We start from the raw sequence: 21,022 nt of genomic DNA, 5'->3' as shown, positions 1-21,022 counted from the left end.
TTTTTAAGGTGATTGTTAAAACCTTCACAGCTAGTATATTTACATATTTCCGGAATAGCGTCGTTTTTTGGGCCCTTTGACTTCAATCATAAATGACAGACTTTATGTTTTTTTAAATTGTTATATTCTTTTTTTTTCTTTGTTGAACAATGATTTGGACTATAATCAGGGTGTCTGTTGTCAGTGTCATCGAGGGTTTTGTTTAGTTTCATGATAAATGCTAATTAAGTGAAAATGTCAAACATAGCAGGTGGGCTTGAATTGCAACCTTTGATCTTCTGCCTCGTGTGGCTGCTGCTAATGTTGCATTTTTCTGGCCTGATGAAGAGATGAAAGTGTCGTCCTTTGAATTGTACACAGCATATACAATGCGTGTAATCAGTAGATGCTGTACAATTTAAATTCGTGCTTCGTCACTCGAGCACCAGCACCACTTAATGAATTAACGCCACAATCAATTTCATATGATTCGGTGCACACAGTAGGTAGGAGGTAGCACAGGAATTCTTACAGGCAGGCCGGGAGTTTTGTATGGTGGTATGTGATCAGTGGGTTAGAACTCTGTGCTTGTGATCAGAAAGTCACTGGTTCAAATACCAGCATTGGCAGAGTGATTTCACCATTGGGTCCTTGAGCAAGGCCCTTAATCCTTGTTGATCCAAGGACCAACTGCCCCTGCTTTCTCAGTTGTGTGTTGCTTTGGATAAAAGTACCTGCTAAATAAATAAATGTAAACGTTTGCTGTAGGTTGATGTCAATAGCTTTGTAGCTAGCTCTAGATATGGTTTTCACTAAGCTGACCTTGAACCTATGTCTTCTTCTTTTTTTTTACTCTCTATTCTGTGGATACTGATCCAAATAATACTTTTTGTCACACCAGTAATTATAAATAGGTTTTTTAGGCTAATCCTCTTGTCACAGATCCATCAGCAACATGTGTTTTATGACCTGTAAGCTGTCACTACAGTCAGTCTTTATGCCGTGCTGCTACTTCCATTTATGTATTTTAATTGTCATTAATATGCTCTATTTGGACAAAGGTATTGGGACACACCTCTTAATCACTCATTCAGTCCCATTGCCACAGGTGTATAAAATCAAGCACCTAGCCATGTGGTCAGGTTTACAAACATTTGTGAAAGAATGCGTTGTTCTGAAGAGCTCAGTGAATTTAAGTGTGGTGCTATTATAGGATGACACCTTTGCAATAAGTCAGTTGATGAAATTTCTTCCCTGCTAGATATTCCACAGTCATCTGTAAGTGGTATCATTGCAAAGTGGAAGCGTTTAGGAACAAGAGAAACTCAGTCACAAAGTGTCAGACCACGTAAAGTAACAGTGGGTCGCTGAGGGCTGAGGCGCATAGTGCGTAAAACTCGCCAACGCTCTGTTGACTCAGTAACTGCAGAGTTCCAAACTTCCTCTGGTATTAACCTGTGCGCTAGGGGTTTCTTGGAATGGGCTTCCATGGCCGAGCAGCTGCATGCAGGCCTCACGTCATCAAGCTCAATGCCAAACGTCAGATGGAGTGGTGTAAAGCACGCCGCCACTGGACTCTGGAGGAGTGGAAATGTATTCTGTGGAGTGACGAATCGCACTTCTCTGTTTGGCAGTCTGATGGACGAGTCTGGGTTTGGTGGATGCCAGGAGAACGTTACCTGCCTGACTGCATTGTGCCAACTGTAAAGTTTGGTGGAGGAGGGAGGATGGGGTTGTTTTTCAGGCCTCTTTCAGTGAGGAGAACTCTTAATGCTTCAGCATACCAAGACATTTTGGAGAATTCTATGCTTCCAACTTTGTGGGAACAGTTTGGGGAAGGTTCTTTTCTGCTCCAGCATGACTGTCACCCAGTGCACAAAGCAAGGTCCATACAGACATGGTTGGGTGAGTTTGGTGTGGAAGAACTTGACTGGCCCGCACCGAGCCCTGACCTCAACCCCATCTAACACCTTTGGGATGACCTAGAACGGAGATTGTGAGGCCTTCACGTCCAACATCAATGCCTGACCTCACAAATGCTGTTCTGGATGAATGGGCAAAAATTCCTACAGACACACTCCTTAAATTTGGAGAAAGTCTTTCCAGAAGAGTGTCAGCTGTTCTACCTGCAAAGGGGGACCAACTCCATATTGATGATCATGGATTTAGAACCGGATGTCATAAAAGTTCCTGTAGGTGTAATGGCCAGGTGTCCCAATACTTTTGTCCATATGGTGTTTATCTGTAGATTTTATTTTACTGAACAGCAAAAGCTGTATGAAAAAAAGAAATGTAATGCAACCAATGTGTTTTTAACAGAAGGTGATGTTTTATAGTTTAGTTTCAGTTTTTGGCCATGTTTATCATTGCTGTAAGTGGAATGCCTTTTAATGTCTTGCAGTCTTATATTCAGCCCAAATTATTATTTTGCTCCATTTTTTCCACTTTCTGCCTGTTATACTTTTCAACACAAAGAAGGCTCAGTGTAAAGTTTTACTAAGGTTTACAGGATAAAAAGCAGTTATTATAAAGTGACGGTTCTCTTATGTCACCTGCCACCCCTATGACTCGTTAGATATCTGTGTCTTGGTGGCAGTTCCTTTTTCCTTAAATGTTAAAGGTCACAGTGGTTATCGGGCTGATAATTAGATAACCTTAGGGGAGGAATGCCCAGCTGTATTCACTAGTGCCCCACTGGCTTTGAGTGCAGATAAAGTCATTGCTTCTCCACAAGCAAGTGAGAAATGCGGTATTTCTTCTAATCAAGTCTGGCTGGAGGACCAGGAGAGCTTCTGATTGCTGCTTTGGCTTCCTTGATGTAAAGTGCATTTTGAGCTAATCCAGAACATCCATACGTTTCCTAAAACCACTTGTCCTATTTAGGTTCGCAGGAGACAGGGAATAACACAGGATGGGGCACCAACCCATGGCAGGACGTACTCACACACAATTTCGTAACTCCAATTAGCCTCAGCATGTTCCTGGACTGTGGGGGGAAACCTGAGTGAGGAAACCCCACGGGGAAGAACATACCAACTCCACACACATGGAACCCTGGTGGAGACTCAAACCCTGACCCTGGAAGTGTGAGGTGACAGTGCTCACCACTGCACCCCCATGCCACCTCTCTGAGCCAAGCCATTTCCTTGATATCCACAAGTAAAAAGCTGTGTTTGAGTTCAGGATTGCTACATGTACAGAATAGTGATCCTTTATGTTACAGGGAAGTTCTATTTTCAGCTCCCCCACCTTGCTTTCTATGAGACACACTTGCGGGTGAGAGCAAGCGTGGGGGTGAGAGCACAGGGTCCGTCAGTGTGCAGCACTCCTGATGCTGGGGAGAAGGAGCCTCACTTAATGGCCCCCGGACACGTGATTATGGTGCCAAGGCGGGGGCACAAACCGGCCAGCTGCCCGCTGAGCCACACTCCACCACAATTAAATTCTTGGTTGAATGATGCTTTATTGTCACTTGGCACGGTTGCACAGTGGCTCAATGAGTAGCAGTTGTGGCCCCTCACCACCATGGTTCAGATATTGCCCCTGTTTGTAAAATTTGGGTTCTCCCCTTTCCCTCCTGACCAAAAATTTAGAGATGCAAATTGAAGTCTCTGAATTACGATGTTATAGTTTATATAAAAAAAAAGTTAAATTACTGTGGAACATTTAGGTGCTTATTGCTTCTGCGACTACAGTCAAACGTCATCGTAATGATATGCCTAAGTGTCTTTTAAGTGCCATCATTGAGTTTCACTTAGGAGCTGCGTCATCCGGTCCTCATTGTCGAGATGGCCTCTCATTCAGGTCTTTTCATGGTTGTTGGGGACTTCAGGGGAAGGGAGGAGCACTCCTGGAAGGGAGGAGCACTCCTTCAGGCTGATAGATTTGGATCTCGGTCTGCATTTCGGCTCAGGGTCCGGAGAAAATTAAGTATGATAACCTGAACGAAAGTCCACACTTGTCATGGTGTCTTTCTGTTTGGCTACGCATTGTGGTTTCTTAGCAAATGGTGATATATAAGGAAATGGAGGATAAGTAAACATGGAAAGGCATGGAAATAGTTTGCTTTATTATAATGAACCAGTACTTTTAAATAGTGCAGTTAGGGTAATAAAAGCGTTGAACCTAATCCATGGTCCACTCTTTTGTCATGGATGGGTCTACATTGTTGAGAATTTTAAACAGCTTTTTTTTTTTTATTAATTGCTTGTTTTTCATCTCCAGGTTTTCAGCCAGATGGGTATTCCTCAGGTTCGAAATCCTCAACTGCCTCCTCCGGATCAGATGCCAGAGAGTTTCCACTCGAAGATCGCCCTGATTGGCTGCGGCCCAGCCAGCATCAGCTGTGCCTCCTTCCTCGCCCGCCTTGGCTATGACAACATCACCATATTTGAGAAGGAGAAATATGTTGGGGGGTTAAGGTAAAAAACAAAATAAAAGGGGAAAAACACCATTCATCTATTATTTGGTCACTTCTTGTTTTATAATGCCTAGTGTGAAAACAAAACAAACCAATATTAACGTTGGTTGTACGGCATGACAAGCCTTTTCAGCTTATACTGCATAAAAAAATTAGTATATTCAATTTAAGCAGTTGGCTTATGTTTCACAATGAACTGTCGCCAAGGTGTTGAGGTGTTGATACTGGTGTTGAGCAAATCATCAGCTCAGGGAAAAGGTGGATGAAACTGCTTGATGGTTACATTCAAACATTGTTTTGAGTAACTAACTCGGAATCAGCTGACTCCAGATGTCAATCTAAGGTACAGTATGAGCAGCCACTTTCATCAATTCCTACCTGAAGAAATCTGCAGAGATGCTCTGTCTTTGTTGCGGTGCATAAACTTTTTATTGCACCTAAAATACACCTAAAAGTTCACAAAGAAAATACTGAGATATCCTAAACAGTGGAATATTATAATTAATTGATAAATGATTTTGTCAAATGAGTCATCCTTCAGCTTGTTGCCTATAAACAGAAGAGTATGAGTGTGGCATATGGCACAGAAGTCTAGAGGATCCAGTGCTCGATTCCAGTGATGAAGGGGCTTGGCGGCTCTGTAATAGCATGGGATTCTTTTCCTGGCATGGATTAGGTTTGCTGAGGCGCTTAGAGGGGAGAGGGAATGCTAATAACTACGAGGCAATTCTCAGTGCTGACATTTATCCAGTGGCGAGACATTGATCTCCTACTGAGAGTTTGAGAGGACAATACCTCCATCAACAGGGTGCGAGTAGCCAGTGAACGGTTTGATTGGTTTACGTTAAATGATGCAAGACACAAGTTAGCCGCTCTTCTCGTTGGACCTCAATCCAGTTGAGCTCCAATACTTCACCGGCAGTTGAATATAGGTTCTGAATCCCCATTTTCCACCAGTGCCATCAAAATATCACAAGATGGGAATTCTCATGGAAGAATCTATTTGATCCAACTTCGCAATAGTCATAGACACATGCCAAGGCGCAGTGAAGCCTTTAAAACCCATCTCTGATTATTTTTGCATAGGGTAAAAACAATAACGAAGGTCACATGTATAAATATTTCTTGGAGAAAAGTAGAAACAGGCGCTTGTTTATCAGCATCTAACAAGAGTCAGTTTTTTAATCTCTAGGACCTGCTCTCAGTCTCTGTAATGCATTAATTTTAATGTTCTAATTATGTATGAAGGTCACACTTTATGGGGCAGCATGGTGGTGCAGTGGGTAGCACGGTCACCTCATACCTCTGGAACCTGGGTTTGCATTTTGCCAAGGTTCCATGTGTGTGCAGTTTGCATGTTCTCCCCGCGTCCTCGCGGGGTTTGCTCCGGGTATTCCAGTTTCCTGGGCTGTTCCCCACCTTGCACCCGTAGCCTTCAGGATAGGCTCCAGACCCCCTGCAACCCTGAATAGGATATGTGGTTTGAAACCAGATGGATGGTAACACTTTACTTGATGGTGCACGAATGCTTAGTAATAACTCACTTACTTCTGAAGTACAAATTATGAACAAATCATAAACAAATATAGTTGCTACTTGAGATTAAAGATGCGTCATGTTTCATTAATGAGCAAACATGAGATTTCACTTGTATTATTCATTACTTATTCCCTCAATAGTTCCTTAGTAGTTCCTTCAGTAGTTCACAAAGGTTTATAAAATTAACAGATGTAGTAACGAATATAGTAACTACTTGGGATAAAACTTAATCATAAATGATGAATTAACATGAGATCAGTATGTAACTAAGACTTAGTTTGTGGTTAATTAATACATATGTGATAATATAATGCTATATGATTTGTGCCCCATGTTACCAGTATGAATTTCCATTCTAACTTGTCTGATATAAACATACTGCATGAACAGGACTCTATTCAGCAGGAAGCAACTCTTTGCTTTTGTTCAGGTTGACCGATTTACAAAACAAGACCCTTTAACTGTGTGTCGCTGTAAAAGCTGTACATGTACATCCTATTTATATAGTTACCTCTGAAGGGCACTGTTGAGATCAATACACAGGCAAATAGGCTTGAAGGTTAAAGATGTTAATGAAATAATTAGTCATAGTCATTCTTAAAGGCCTTGGTTTTTCGGTGCTTTTAATTGTGTGTTGTTGCATATTTATCTCGTGGCATCGATGCGGGTTTTTTCCTGATGCTGGTCGTCATGGCTGTGGGAAGGTGTGTTACCCTCCCCCTCCCGCTCCCCCCACCGCTGTTTGAACATTCTGCTAACATTGTGTTTCCGTTTCCCCTCCAAATTTCAGATCTATGTCTATGTCATATAAAAGTTCTGCTTACATGTCCAGTACTGTTTTATATCCGTGACCCAAGGAAGATAACTGTGAACAGGGCATTTCTTTTTTGCCAGAGCAAAGGATAGATGAGAAAAACTGGAGAGACAGATGCATCATTTTCCCCCAACTAGCTGTGTGTATAACCCAGAGTGTTTCTCTCTCTCTTCTCTGCCTTTTGTTTAGCACTGGAGAGATCCCCCAGTTCCGGCTACCCTTTGAGGTGGTGCAGTTTGAGATAGAACTAATGAAGGACCTGGGTGTGAAGGTAATGACCGGGCTCCTCGCTCTTCTGCATCGGCCGGGTTCATCCGAGCGGCCGAGGCCGCGGCAATCTGGAAAGATTACCTGCCAAATGTCAGCCACGTTAGCTAAGAAAAATTAAAAGCAGCCATAGGGATGCCCGCAGGAAAGATGCCTCCTTCAGCCTTTGGCTGCCAGCATCCATCTGTCTGTTTCCTTAATGCCGCTCTGGTGATAAAGGGTAATCTATAGTCTTCATCTAGAACAGCAGCTCATGATTAATTTTGAGGAAGAAGCAAATTCCCCGAGTTGCCCGAGAGGTGATGAATTTGCATATTTTTAAAATAAATTTTCTCTTCCTGTGTTTTTTTTAATAACCCCTTTCATTAATGGCCACATTAGTCTTGTGAAATAAATTAACTGATTTATAGTTCATTTATTAAGTTCATTCATGGCAATAGAAAATGAAAGAAAAGGCATAAACATTTAGTACTTAATATTTACCATTATAGTCAGATTTTAGAGTCAAATAATCATCAAGGCCGTAGCTATGCAATATTTACATAGTGTACCTGAAATTGGTGTCCAGATATGTGAATATGGTTGTATATATGGACAGTTAACACATCATTCTAAAATTGCAAATATCCTTAATATCTTGCAATGGCAATCTTTACTGTTCCATCCAAGGGAAGCCTTCAGTACATTGGTGAGTAAAGTGCATGGTATGATTAGTAAAATTACTTTGTGTTGTCATAACTGTTTTAATTCCAGTTCTATCTTATAGTCTTGGTGAGAATAGTGCTTGGGTAGAGATTCATGCAAATCTTCATAGTAAAAGTAAGAATAGCGTTTGTTAACTGTAAACTTGCCTTGTCCCATAGCATCATACTGTTTTCTGACGACAGGAAAATTGATTCTTTTCCAGTATAAGTATATGGAATAATCATTCATTGTCAATCACTGTTGGGTTTAACACAGTGGCCCCCGGTGAATCACAACAATGGTGGGACCAGTGTTTGACAGCCCTTGCCGTCCCACCTGCTGTGGGTTGTGTAACCTTGTCTTTCTCCATCCTTCCTTTTTGTTTTGCGGTTCAACGGTGTTATTTATGGCACCAATTGCATCAGCAAGATAGACGGCTAGAAGATGGTTGAATGTATGAATGGTCTTAATAATTAATATAAATCATTAACTTTCGTTCAATAGCTTGTATTGTACAGTACAGCAATACTGTTTTGATTTTGATTGGATGTTAAGTTGCTATTTATTGAAGCAAAATACCCCATGCATCACTTTCAGTTTGAACCAAACAAATGTGTTTACACACAACTTCCTACTACACTTACTTTTTAACCTCCGCACAGTTTTTCGTGTCACTTCCTAATTACTTCTGCAATCGTCCAACAATTTATATACTTGCCTTTTGCAGATGCCCTAGATGTTCATGGTGACTGTTTCACGTGTAACAGAATCACAGATCCTGCAGTCTGCCGCCGCTGTTTACATGTGCCTCTGCTGTTTTGCAGATTGTGTGCGAGAAAGGCCTCGGTCAGGATGGGATGACTTTGACCACGCTGAAGGAGGAAGGATACAAAGCGGTTTTCATTGGAATCGGTTGGTTTTCCTTTATTAACCCCCGCTTGCTTTTTGCATTAGTCGCTAATTGCCTGCTGAAATGTCAGGTAAGACAGTAATGAAGCGAGTGGAAATGGAAAAGTGCAGTTATATAAAGCAGAAAAGTTCATACAACTTATTTATCTGATTAATTGGACTTTGGTGGTTCTTTTGACCCCTTGAAAATATTTCCGCTGGCAATTTTATGTTAACATCAATGGCTGCATGCTTACATTCACCGCGGCTTAACTCATATGATAAAAAGATCTGCCAAAAACAACCAAACACAAATGTTGTAGAAACTCGAACTTCGAAATGCTATTTTCTCATTCACGTCACATTGCAGTACATATATAAAATATTTCCTATAACTTCTGAAATCTCAGCATCTACCCTGACATTGAACATTAATAACCGCATTACGACGAGAGTTGCTGCGCTTGCCACATGTTTGCCCATTGTATTACAGCCCGTATTGCAAGGGAAAATCCTGTACCATGAAAAATGCTATGATCCGCACTAGGTGACAATAGGGAATAAAATGGTTACTATTACGTGTCATATTGTAGAAGTATGACAATGTTTATTAATGATGACATTTGTGTTGAATTCACTATAACATGACGGATGGCCTGTGTCCGGCTTCTCGTCGAGTGATCGGTGCGATGGCTTTGGGAGGTGAATGAGCCGCACTATTATGTATTGCTGATAATCTTTGGGGAAACAGCAATGCTTTATTTGAATGATCGCCCAGTCTGTTCATTATCATATTGGCAAATATATAATTATTGGATGATTGTTAAATAATAATAACTAATTGCTGTACTATAAATTTATAGATACATATGATCACTATGCATGCAGATAATTCTGTGTTTTGCTAGATATATAGGTGCATATTATTATACATTTAAAAATAAAATGCATTTTTAATCTTGCTGTCCCTGTTCTGCTCCTATTAGCTTAGTGAAAAGATTAGAAATCATAGCAAACTAATAGCCTTAGGTGAAGGACTGTTATTTTAAGAAATATTCTCACTTGCTGTGTTTTTATATGTATAAATATTAGGTATAACCAGTTGTATGTAATGATATAATTTATTCTGATGGATTATTCTTTTGTGCTCTCCCAACAATTCAGTGATGCATTTGTGTACTTTGAGCTTGATGTAATACTATACATTTATCTGAATCTACATAGTCTGACCTTAAAGAGGCTGGGATCATTTATGGGCTGCATCCATCATGGAGAAAATACACTCATTCAGCCATAATGGCCAAATGGTAGCAAAAGGGCATTTAAAAAAATACTACTCCACTTCAATTTCTCACTCATTTTAGGACAAGGTTAAAGAATATCATGTGAAAATGGCATTTAATGCGTTCAGAGTCTCTATTTATGTTAAATCCCCGTATGCTTAGTTTTCCACCACAGGTTATTGCCGCGGCCCTGTCTGTTCACGTTTGTGTGATTCACAGGGCCGGTGACCGGGTGTTGAATGGACGTCAGAATGAAGTGCTTTTCATTCTTAGCTTCGGGCAGCAATAGCTTCCCATAACATGTGATTAAGGAGTGCCTGCCCAGTGGAAAATAATATGATTTATTGTTTTCAATGGTATTCGCCTGCTCATTGTCTCTTCTGTAATTGAGGCGTGTAGATCAGAGCAAAGTAAATGAGAATCACTCTGTGGAAAATGGAAGCGTATTGCATATAAAAGATGGGGCAGAATAAAAACTGTTAGTGTTAAAATGTGCATTTTAACAGGCTTTTCTTTTTGACTTGTAATGAACCCAGTGAAGTCCATAATGGTTGGACCAACAATCTTTGGGGTCAGGGGTCAATACCATGGTGAATTCTGCCGGAAAATGTCATCAAAATTAATTTTTAACCACGCACGTGGTATTTAGAAACAAAGCCCACATAGTTTTATTACCACGGACACAGATAAGTCTTGTTACGGATACGTTTATTTGTGTGCAGACTGGTTGGCGATCTCTGTTTACAGTCTCTTAGCCGTAACGCACATGGATACTAAGGCAGTGTGGTGGAGTCCAGCGTAATGCCAAATCTCCATCTACAGAGAAAATGGACCATTCAGATTATGACGAGTACATACTTAAGACTTGTTTGTATGGTCACTGAATATTCTGGGTGGTTAAGTGCCCCTCCATGGCTGTGCAGAGTTTTAATAGGAGACTCCTGAGAGGGCCTGTTGCCAAGGAGGTCCACAGTGATTATCTGCCCATCCATTTCCAAGCACAATTCAAAAAATATGCATTGCCTGCCTACACTTTTCAAGTGTATTCGGAATCATTTAAACTGATTCCAATGGTTTTTTTGCATCAATATATTTGTTCAGTTTCTTTCATCTGAATAAATGGTTAAAGGTCACATTGGATAAAACTGTTGAGTAAGCAAAAAATTACAGTAAATTTGTGTTGAAAATCGAACAGTTTGGTGCAATATACCACAATTTATATTTAGTGTGAAATTAAGTAAATTGTATCCTCATTACAGCTCATAAATTGGGCAGTACATTATAGGTTAGATAAGCCAGTTCAGAGGATTACGGGTTTCAGATGAAACTGTTTATTAAGGTATGATAACAGCAGTGTTCTGCCCTTTGATGTATAGCGTTGGTGACTTCTGTGTGACTTACGGTCATTTCATTGAGCACTGAGCACGGCAGTAAGCCAGAATGCATTTAACCGAAACCCAAATGACAGCTTGGTAATGAGATAGTGATTGATAATACCCCCCCCCCCCCCAGCCCCCGACACATACCCCATGAACAGTATCCTACAAAATATGGATATCTATTGGGGGTGGAGTGTTCAGTAAAACAAAACCTCACTCACTTATGTCATTATAATTGATTCATATCCAGAGGTTGGTTCAAACATCTCATTATTTCACTTTATTTTGATTAGTCCCATATTTAGTAAATAATAAATAATAAAGCCAGTGGTTATAATGCAATTCATGATAGTCTGTGAAATGCACAATATAACAAAAAGGTGTATAATAAAAGAATTCACAGAGTCATATCTGTTTATATAGATTTATATGTACACATGTATACAGATCTTACATATGGTACATATATATGTATGATTGTATATGACTTAGAGTTGTCGTATGTCTCACAATTTATAAATTGTAAGATATATTTATGTCATATATAATCATTCATATACAACATCTTAGAATGACAGTTTGACTTGCTTAGAGGCCTGTACAGATTTCTCATTATTTCATCACTTGCAATACCATTTCGAAAATCGGAATTAATAAACCAAGTACATCTGGAGACACCAAATGTGTTAGCACCGGGGATATCGCAGCACGCATTGTGTCGAGGGCGTCCTGTTCCTCATATCTGATTAGCAGGAGACACGGGGGAACAATCGCGGCATCAGAGCTCCCGGTTAACAGGCATCGAGCACTCGGCGAGTATTTTGCTCGAGTGAACAATTACAAATCACACTTGTTATGGAGCATGCATGCCGTTTTGGCCTGGTTTGACACTTACTGAATAGGATCCCATTAGAATCGGGCAAGCTCTTACGAGCCTCTTCAACTGTGTGCACTGCGATACGCACGTATGGTGAAATCCAGTGATAAGCTGTTCAGGCTTCCTTGCTGTGGTAGACAATGTAAATATACAGTATGCCTAGGGTGCTATTTTCATCTCCAGCAAAACACAGAGACATAGATCTGTGTATTATTCTTTTACAGTATAGTATGTATGATATGAATATAAATATTTTGTTGTTGTTTTGTTCTCCCTGGTCAAACAGGTCTACCCCAGGCAAACAAGCACAAGATCTTTGACGGCCTCTCAAGGGAGCAGGGTTTTTATACATCAAAGGACTTCTTGCCAGTGGTTGCCAAGGCCAGCAAAGCAGGTAAGCATTTCTCTCACTGACGGAAAATCTGCACGTTGAACTGGGGGGTGAAGCTTCGTCACTGTATTCCCCTGTGACAAATATTTACTCACATTCATTTCCAAATTTTATAAGTTGGGAGAGAGAGGGTTGCAGTTCTGATCTTCTCCCTTTCAATTTTTTATTTTTTTTTTTAAATGGACATCTGCTAGAATGATGTCATATGTTTCATATCTAGGCGTTTTGTTCTGTGAAAATGCATTGTGTAAAGTTGAGGTCGGAGGAAAAATGCTGTTAAACTCAGCTAAATTCATTATATATAAATATAAGTGAAAAAAAACGAGTAAGAGCACTTTCTTGTGTAACTTTTTTCTCCTCAATCTTTTCTTGCAACACTTTATCCTTCACAATGTCTGCACAATAAGCACAGCTAAACATAAGGGATGCTTTAAAGTGGGCAGGAAGTACAATGTAAATACAGTAATTTCAGAAGTAATAATATGCTAGCAGCTGCTAAGTAGTGTGTAATATCAGTTGTTATGCATGTTCAATTTTGTCGTCTAATGCAAACCTGGTTTGTGTAAGTCTGAACTTTGCTGGCTTAGAGTTAAGGGTCTACTTAGCATTTGTATTATGTTTGCGAAAATGTTGGCATTAATGTTGGCTTTTAGCTTTTTGCGGAAGTTATGCTGCCCTGACTGTCACTGAACCTGTGGAATTTTGTCCTATCATCAATATTTGTCGACCAGCAGACTATCCATGGTATATTTATGACTTATTATTATTTATTGTTATTAATTATTATTGTTATTCATTTTCTATAGATAATTAATCAGGACAGGTGCCTTACAGGAAGATTGTAATGAGAAAACTAAAAATGAATAATAATAATAATAATAATAATAATAATAATAATATAAATACAGTCTTTATTAATGTAAGCATTAATGTAAAGAGTATGGTGACCTGCTAAATGATGCAATTTCTTGAAATTAGGATGAAAATTAGGATGCAAGTGCAAGTAGAACTTGAAGAACTAGTAAGAGAAAGGTTTTAAATTTAATTTGACCAGCTTGTGACAGTCGTTTACCTCACGCATGCCCACCACTCTCATCATGACCCTGTTTCATTGTAATTTAACTACTAAGAAAGTCCGGTTCACTGGCATCCAAACTTTTTCTAGAATTTGAGGCATATTAGTAACCATTCTGCGCAATCTGCACTTGACCATTGTATTGAATCAAGATATGTACTTTATCAGTGGCCTGGTTACTGCGAAGAAGCAGTTGTAGAGCCGTATGCATGCTGAGGAGACAGAAGAAGAGGTGATATTTTGTCCCACCCTAGGAATGTGTACCTGCCGCTCCCAGCTTCCTGAGCTGCAGGGCAACGTCATCGTTCTGGGCTCTGGTGACACCGCCTTCGACTGTGCCACCTCCGCCCTCCGTTGCGGGGCCCGGCGTGTCTTCGTCGTTTTCCGAAAGGGGTTTACTAACATCCGAGCCGTCCCTGAAGAGGTAGGGGGCCAACGGTGCTCCTTCCTGCACTCCTTCCTTTGCTCTTTCCTGCGCTTCTTCCTGCACTCCTTCCTGTGCTCCTTCCTGCACTCTTTCCTGTGCTCCTTCCTGCGCTCCTTCCTGCTCTCCTTCCTGCGCTTCTTCCTGCACTCCTTCCTGTGATCTTTCCTGTGCTCCTTCCTGCTCTCCTTCCTGTGCTTCTTCCTGCTCTCCTTCCTGCGCGTCTTCCTGCATTGATGACACTTGTTAAGACGTGTCTCGTTAAGGCACCTGCACGGGAGATACTCCATCCTCCCCACTTGCTGTTTCCTTGAAACAAATACATTTGCCATTTTTGGAAATATATTTCATTTTCATCAAGGGCGGGGTTATGGTGTGCAAATAAGGGGCATCTGAGAGTCACAGCTAGGAAGATAAAAATGTGTCTGTCAGTGATTGTTACTTGTTTCAGTGATGTATCAGGAAAAGCAAAGAATCTTTCATCAATCTTCCATAACTGCTTATCCAGTATGGAGTCTGAAAGTCCAGGGAGTATGGCGATCGCAGGGCAGACACAGACAAATGCTACTGACTGTTTCATGTAGGGGGAACCAAGGACAGCTGCTGAATGGGGTCAGTTGTTGAATGGACTTTTAACTCGCTTTAACAAAGGAGCACTTCAGCTAGCTTAAGGCTCCTACCAGCAACTGTGATGCTCATGAAACTTGTCATACTAAAAGTAAACATATTAATGAATAAATAGCCAGATTCAATTCAGCAATTATCCCTGGTCTTCCCTATCAGATACTCTGTCTTCGATCTCTCAGAGGTATCTGGAGTACCGGAGGAAATCCGTGCAACACAGGAGAGCATGCAAAGTCCTCTCACACTGTTCCGGGCTTTTTCATTAGCTATCTGTTAAAGTATCTTTCTTAACTGAAAAAAACAGTTTGTATTATTATTAATAAGTAGATTAACTCCAAATAAAAATTGTAACTCACAGTAAGTACTGTTTGACATAAGGGGTATGTTATGCAAAGTACATTTCTAACGATAAAAGACATTAAGGCTTCATTTACGCAGATGATATATTAGGATTAATTTAGCTACGGCAGTGTATCCACAGTTTGGCATGTTTTTGTTAAATGAGCCCTTTATCTTTCCTGATGTGCGTTACATTTGTAAGTTGGGTTTGAGCTTGTTGCTATGCAGTATAGCAGTTATTTATTGCCAGCTGATGACCAAACAATTGTGTCAAGGTTTAGTCCTCAGGAGAGGACTTTATACTCAATGTTTAGGCAGTGCACTTGTTCTGAAATCATATAGTATATATACAGCTTTGCAGAGGAAAGATTTTCAAGCAGACAAAAAGTCATCTAGGCAATTTAATAACAGCGGTAACAACAATAACTACTTTTGTCAGTTTTTACATTTTTCTCTTATCATTATACTCTTTTACTTCTATTCCACCTATAGGATTGGGAAACAAAATAATGCGTCTAAATATGCATTTAAAATAACATGTAAATATTAAACCTGGTTTCCCTGTTGCTTTTAAGTTTTGATTTGTACAAATTATTTTGTGCTTCTTTTAAATACACGTTTTGAACCCGGAACCATGGAAACAGCTGGTACCATGGAAACAGCTAACAAAACTGAAATAAATCAGAAAATGTGATAGCTATTCATATCTCTTTATTTAAAGAATCATAATGCTGTGCCTCTGCTGGCTTATGCCAATTAAGTTTATTTATATAATACATAATATTTTTCATTCTAGAAGGTGAATGCAACACAAGGAACTTTAATTTTAAGGACTAAAGATAATTCTTCCAGCAAATAAAATATATCTCATAAAGTGTATGATATTGCTATATATATGTAAAAATAACTCAATAGAAGCTTTTCCTTGGGCCATATAATTCATTTTATAATTGAGAGAGCTTTACTCTCTACTTTCAAGGAACACATTTTTGCAAATGATTTTATTAACAATGCAATTTGACTTTTACAATAAAAAAAACTTGCTTTGAGAACCTGGAATGTTACCTCTTCTGGACGGTTGGTTAAGATTTTACAACATGTAAAAAATCTGATTCGTTGTTGATGTATTGATACATATGCATTGAATTTGTTTAGGTTGAACATGCCAGGGAGGAGATGTGTGAGTTCCTGCCCTTCCTGTCTCCGCGTAAAGTCATCCTGAAGGGCGCACGAGTCTCCGGCATGGAGTTCTGTCGTACTGAACAGACTGACACCGGTGACTGGGTCGAGGACGAGGAACAAACCGTACGCCTGAAAGCCGATTTCATCATCAGTGCCTTTGGCTCATTGCTTAGTGACCCCAAAGGTAAGAATTTGTTTGGAACAGTAATGAACCACAAGAATTCCTTCAAAAGAAAATAACGGGTCTGGTTCATCCTTATAATTAAAACCATAAAAGCATTACATAGACCTGTCCTAAAATAAGCATTTTTTTTAAATACTGGTCAGCTGTTTATTTTACTGAGATTTCTTTGATACTAACCTTGTGAATTTGTTTGAAATGTTTGAATCTACATAGTCATCACAAAATCTATCTTTAGTAACATGTAACAAATACTGAAACAATGATCAGAATTTAGTTTTCAGATTTATTTACATGACCAAAAGTAAGCTATCGGGAACTTTTGTATGATATTATAAATTTTTTTTTATAAAATTATTCACATTCATCGACATGAAATACAGTACTAAATACAGGAATTAAAAATCACCGTCTTTATAGATTTAATATAATTCATCTCTTTTTAGAGAGCTGTTCATGTCAACTGTATAGTTTATACATAGAAATAATAAGAATAACAATTAGCACCTACAAGAAACTGGAAGATCATGCAAACTCATGCGAACACAAACATTATATGCACAAAAGTGTTGGGACACCTGACCATTACTCCTACAGGAACTTTCATGACATCCAATTCTACAGTACATCCATAGGCATCAGTACGGAGTTGGTCCCCCCTTTGCAGCTATTACAGCTGCCACTCTTCTGGTAACACTTTCCACAAGATCTTGGAGTGTGTGGGAATTTTTGCCCATTCATTCAGTAGAGCATCTGTGAGGTCAGGCACTATTGGACATGAAGGCCTGGCTTACAATCTCCATTATAGTTTATCCCAAAGGTGTTTGATGGGGTTGAGGTCAGGGTGCTTTGTGGGCCAGTCAAGTTCTTCCACACCAAATTCGCCAAACCATGCCTTTTTGGATCTTGCTTTGTTAAAGGTTGAAATAGAGTTGAAAAATCCTGATCAGCCTGATCTACCTCTAGCTAATGCACTGTAGTATGTATCAGTTTTATTAAAGTGCAGTAGAAAACTGTTCAGTACTGTATTAGTTAGTGTAAAGTATCTTGGCTTTTTAGGCAGCACAGATACTGTATCGGGTATGTTTACAGTATATATGATGTTTGCATAGTGTCCGAGTCGCCTAACGTCTTATTGGGCAGAACATAATGTGAATGCTAAGTGATACATACCTGATTAAGAGTAAATTACAGTACATGATATATACACAGTATCAGTCACAGTATACAGTAGCTATACACTATATCAGTCACAGTATCACAGTATACAGTAGCTATACATAGTATCAGTCACAGTGTCACAGTATAGCTATACATAGTATCAGTCACAGTATCACAGTATAGCTATACACAGTATCAGTCACTGTATCACAGTATACAGTAGCTATACACAGTATCAGTCACAGTATCACAGTATACAGTAGCTATACACAGCATCAGTCACAGTATCACAGTATAGCTATAGACAGTATCAGTCACCGTATCACAGTATAACTATACACAGTATCAGTCACCGTATCACAGTATACAGTAGCTATACACAGCATCAGTCACTGTATCACAGTATACAGTAGCTATACACAGCATCAGTCACAGTATCACAGTATAGCTATAGACAGTATCAGTCACCGTATCACAGTATAACTATACACAGTATCAGTCACCGTATCACAGTATAACTATACACAGTATCAGTCACCGTATCACAGTATAACTATACACAGTATCAGTCACCGTATCACAGTATAACTATACACAGTATCAGTCACCGTATCACAGTATAACTATACACAGTATCAGTCACCGTATCACAGTATACAGTTGGGGGTGTGTAAGGATCTGTGCCCTTGGGAAGTCCTCGGCATGCCCCCCCACCCTGACTGCTCCAGGGGTGCCAGGTGCTGGCTCTCTGACCCCAAACTTCCCTCATTTGTAGCTTACTGTAGACAAAGTGTCAGCTAATTTAATAATGCTAACAAACTGACTTTGGAACTTCAGAATAATAAAGAGAAACTGTTTTACACGCTCGTTTTTTTTTCAGTTACTGTTTGGATGCTACAGGTGCCGCATAGGAAAGGACTGTAGTTTAAGTACAGAACCCCACCATCATCCTGGCTGGTGTCAAGAGCGCACTCTGCTAACAGTGTTACTCATTGCATTCAGAATATTGAGCTCGAGCTGATTACGAATCCGTGCTTAAAATGATTAGACAAATACATTCTGCCGATACATGAAGAGGAAGACCTTAACGGGGAATCATTTTCAGACATCTAACAATATCGACTTTTCTTGTTTTCTAATTGGTTATCAGTGCTGTTTTAATTATTTGCTTTATACTGAATGAAGGGCTAAGTGATATAAAAATTGTCTTTGTTATTACTGTTTTTCAGCATTAGTTTCACAGTTTTAAGGAAACTCATTGTGGTTGTGTCCAGGAAACTCATTAAACAATATAATGTATCTTATAAGGATAGTAAAAGTTATACCTACAATGCTATTTTATAAATATAGATAATGATTTAAAAATTCTAAAGAACCCTTCTTAATTTTTCATTATCACTGTATTTTTTATTTTGCTCCTGGCAGTTCTGATAGCTGTATTCCTGCTGATTGTGTTTAATAGCATCAAAAACAAAAATAACATTTAAATCCATATAGTCAGAGCAATTGATGCTTCTGTCTCTGCATGCTTGCTTCAGTCTGTAAGGTGCAGCTGAAGCTGCAGGGTGATGTAATGACTCAGTAAGTACCACTCTTGTCTCACATCTTTAGGGTTGTGGGCTTGATTCTTGCCGCTAGGTCCATATGTGTGGAGTTTGTATGTTCTCACTGTGTTTGTGTGGGATACCTTCCGTATCATGTATCAGAGCAAAAGACAGCCGTTTCAACACAGGAAAATATACAAGAATTTGGTTATGTATGAGGCTGGAGTGCAGTAATGGCATGGGGTCTAGCTGTGTTTTTGGCCAGGAGGAAAGAATCTTATACAACTGATAATAAGTCACACGTGAAGTGAATGGATATTCTTGAATTTACTTGTTTGTTATACATATCACAACATATTTTTTTCAAGGAGGGTTTATTGCATATGTTACGGTCAATCCAGGAAGATAAAAAAAACAACCTACTACTGGCCTAGTCATTTCCATTGAGATAGCATTGTATTACCATGATTTTGGATTCTGGGCAAAATTTGGTTCATACATAAACAAGGAGCTATTGCAGTCTGGAGATGTAACACTGCCCATGGTCAGGAATCATATTTGAGCACAGAAACTTTAAGAGGTTACATAAGTGACGGAGATAAAATCCTTACGTGTCAATGGAGTAGGAAAAATAAGGTGAAAGACTTATCACAGTTCCAGGTTTTGTACAAGTTGAAGGATGTTTAAGGAAACTTCAGAGATGCCATAAAGCATTACATAAATATAGCCTTGATATAATAAAAGTATGGGTTGCAGAATCAGTTACCAACATGCAATTTATAATTTGTCCTGTTTTTAAGCTAACGGCAAACTGTGGAAGAATGGGTACGGAGTTATGTGTGAGTCCAGAGAGTCATCAGTTCAAAACCCCGTGTCTGGGCGAGTTATCATATAACTGCTAGGCAAAGCCCATATGTGTTCCGGGGGGCCAACCCTGCTCAGTGACCTCAAGCTTTTCTTGCTTTGAATTAAAAGGTTTGCCAAATAACTAAGTGAAGTGTGGTGTTTTGAGGATTTCTTTTTAAACTTGGTTTTAGAAGAGAGCTTGTGATCAAGTCCTTATGAAACTGACAGACATCAAGGGGTTACACTTTGCCAAATTAAGAGAAAGAGTAACCGCAAAATGCATTCCATTCTGCATTCGAGTGTCTAATGGAGAAGAAATTAGCATCCCTGTTTTAAAAATGTATTAGCATGAGCTTTTATTGTTATGCAGACACATTCATGCATCTGTTTTCAATTTGCTTTTCCTAGCGAGGGTTACAGTGTCATGTACATACCTGTGACTCATTTTTTGCAGGTGTTATTGTGAGTCGAGCTGACACACGTACCACAAAGTGTCAGCATCTGCGCTTTTGCAGAGACCCATCATCTGAAAGTTAAATACGGGGTCTCATAAGGCCCCCGTGTCATTCTCTTTGCTCGTCACTTTATGCCAAATTTGTCTAAAGTAGCGTGTGGGTCTAGGAATTCTGGTAGAGAAACTTTCATCTCCATCAGCAGGAAAAGAGAAACCTTTGTCGATTTCAACGGGGGCTCCCTTATATGAAGGCTGACAGTAATATTTCATTTCCATTACATGTCCTTAAAAAGCTGTCACAGACGCACATTGCTCTGCATTTTCACATGAAATGCTAATGTTACATTTTGAGGATGTTCTCGGTTGCATTGACCCGAATTACGTTCCTTGAAAACGGACTTGATTATCACATGAGGCATCTAAAAGTGAATGAAACAGCATTTTCTAAGCATCGCTTCTGGGCAGCACAAGGAGACTTCAGAAGTCTTTCTGCAGTTTCATCTTGTGAGATGGTGGAATTGCTCAGAGGATATAAGCTATTCAGTGGAATAACTCTGTCCTGGTACTCGCCTTTGTTCTGGAGCATGTTAATGGAGGATGATGTTTTGTATGGTATGGGTTGGTGGTCTGTGATACCTCAAGTGGTCAAACATGGGCTTGTTTCATATTTG

The 21,022-nt window shown here is 39.6% G+C and overlaps 1 protein-coding gene across 1 annotated transcript in view; it reads left to right on the top strand.

The window, feature by feature from the left end:
* dpyda (dihydropyrimidine dehydrogenase a) overlaps positions 1-21,022 on the top strand; it is a 121,281-nt gene that overhangs the window by 26,787 nt on the left and 73,472 nt on the right. Inside the window, exons 6-11 of the mRNA XM_023804550.2 lie at positions 4,204-4,400; positions 6,942-7,023; positions 8,528-8,615; positions 12,417-12,524; positions 13,851-14,020; positions 16,139-16,349. Of these exons, the coding sequence (XP_023660318.2) occupies positions 4,204-4,400; positions 6,942-7,023; positions 8,528-8,615; positions 12,417-12,524; positions 13,851-14,020; positions 16,139-16,349 (856 nt within the window). The remainder of the gene's footprint in view (positions 1-4,203; positions 4,401-6,941; positions 7,024-8,527; positions 8,616-12,416; positions 12,525-13,850; positions 14,021-16,138; positions 16,350-21,022) is intronic.

The sequence above is a fragment of the Paramormyrops kingsleyae genome, chromosome 15, assembly GCF_048594095.1.
Source record: "Paramormyrops kingsleyae isolate MSU_618 chromosome 15, PKINGS_0.4, whole genome shotgun sequence".
Classification (NCBI taxonomy): domain Eukaryota; kingdom Metazoa; phylum Chordata; class Actinopteri; order Osteoglossiformes; family Mormyridae; genus Paramormyrops; species Paramormyrops kingsleyae.
The sequence above is the reverse complement of the archived record's forward strand: the minus strand, read 5'-3'. Positions and strand labels throughout refer to the sequence as shown.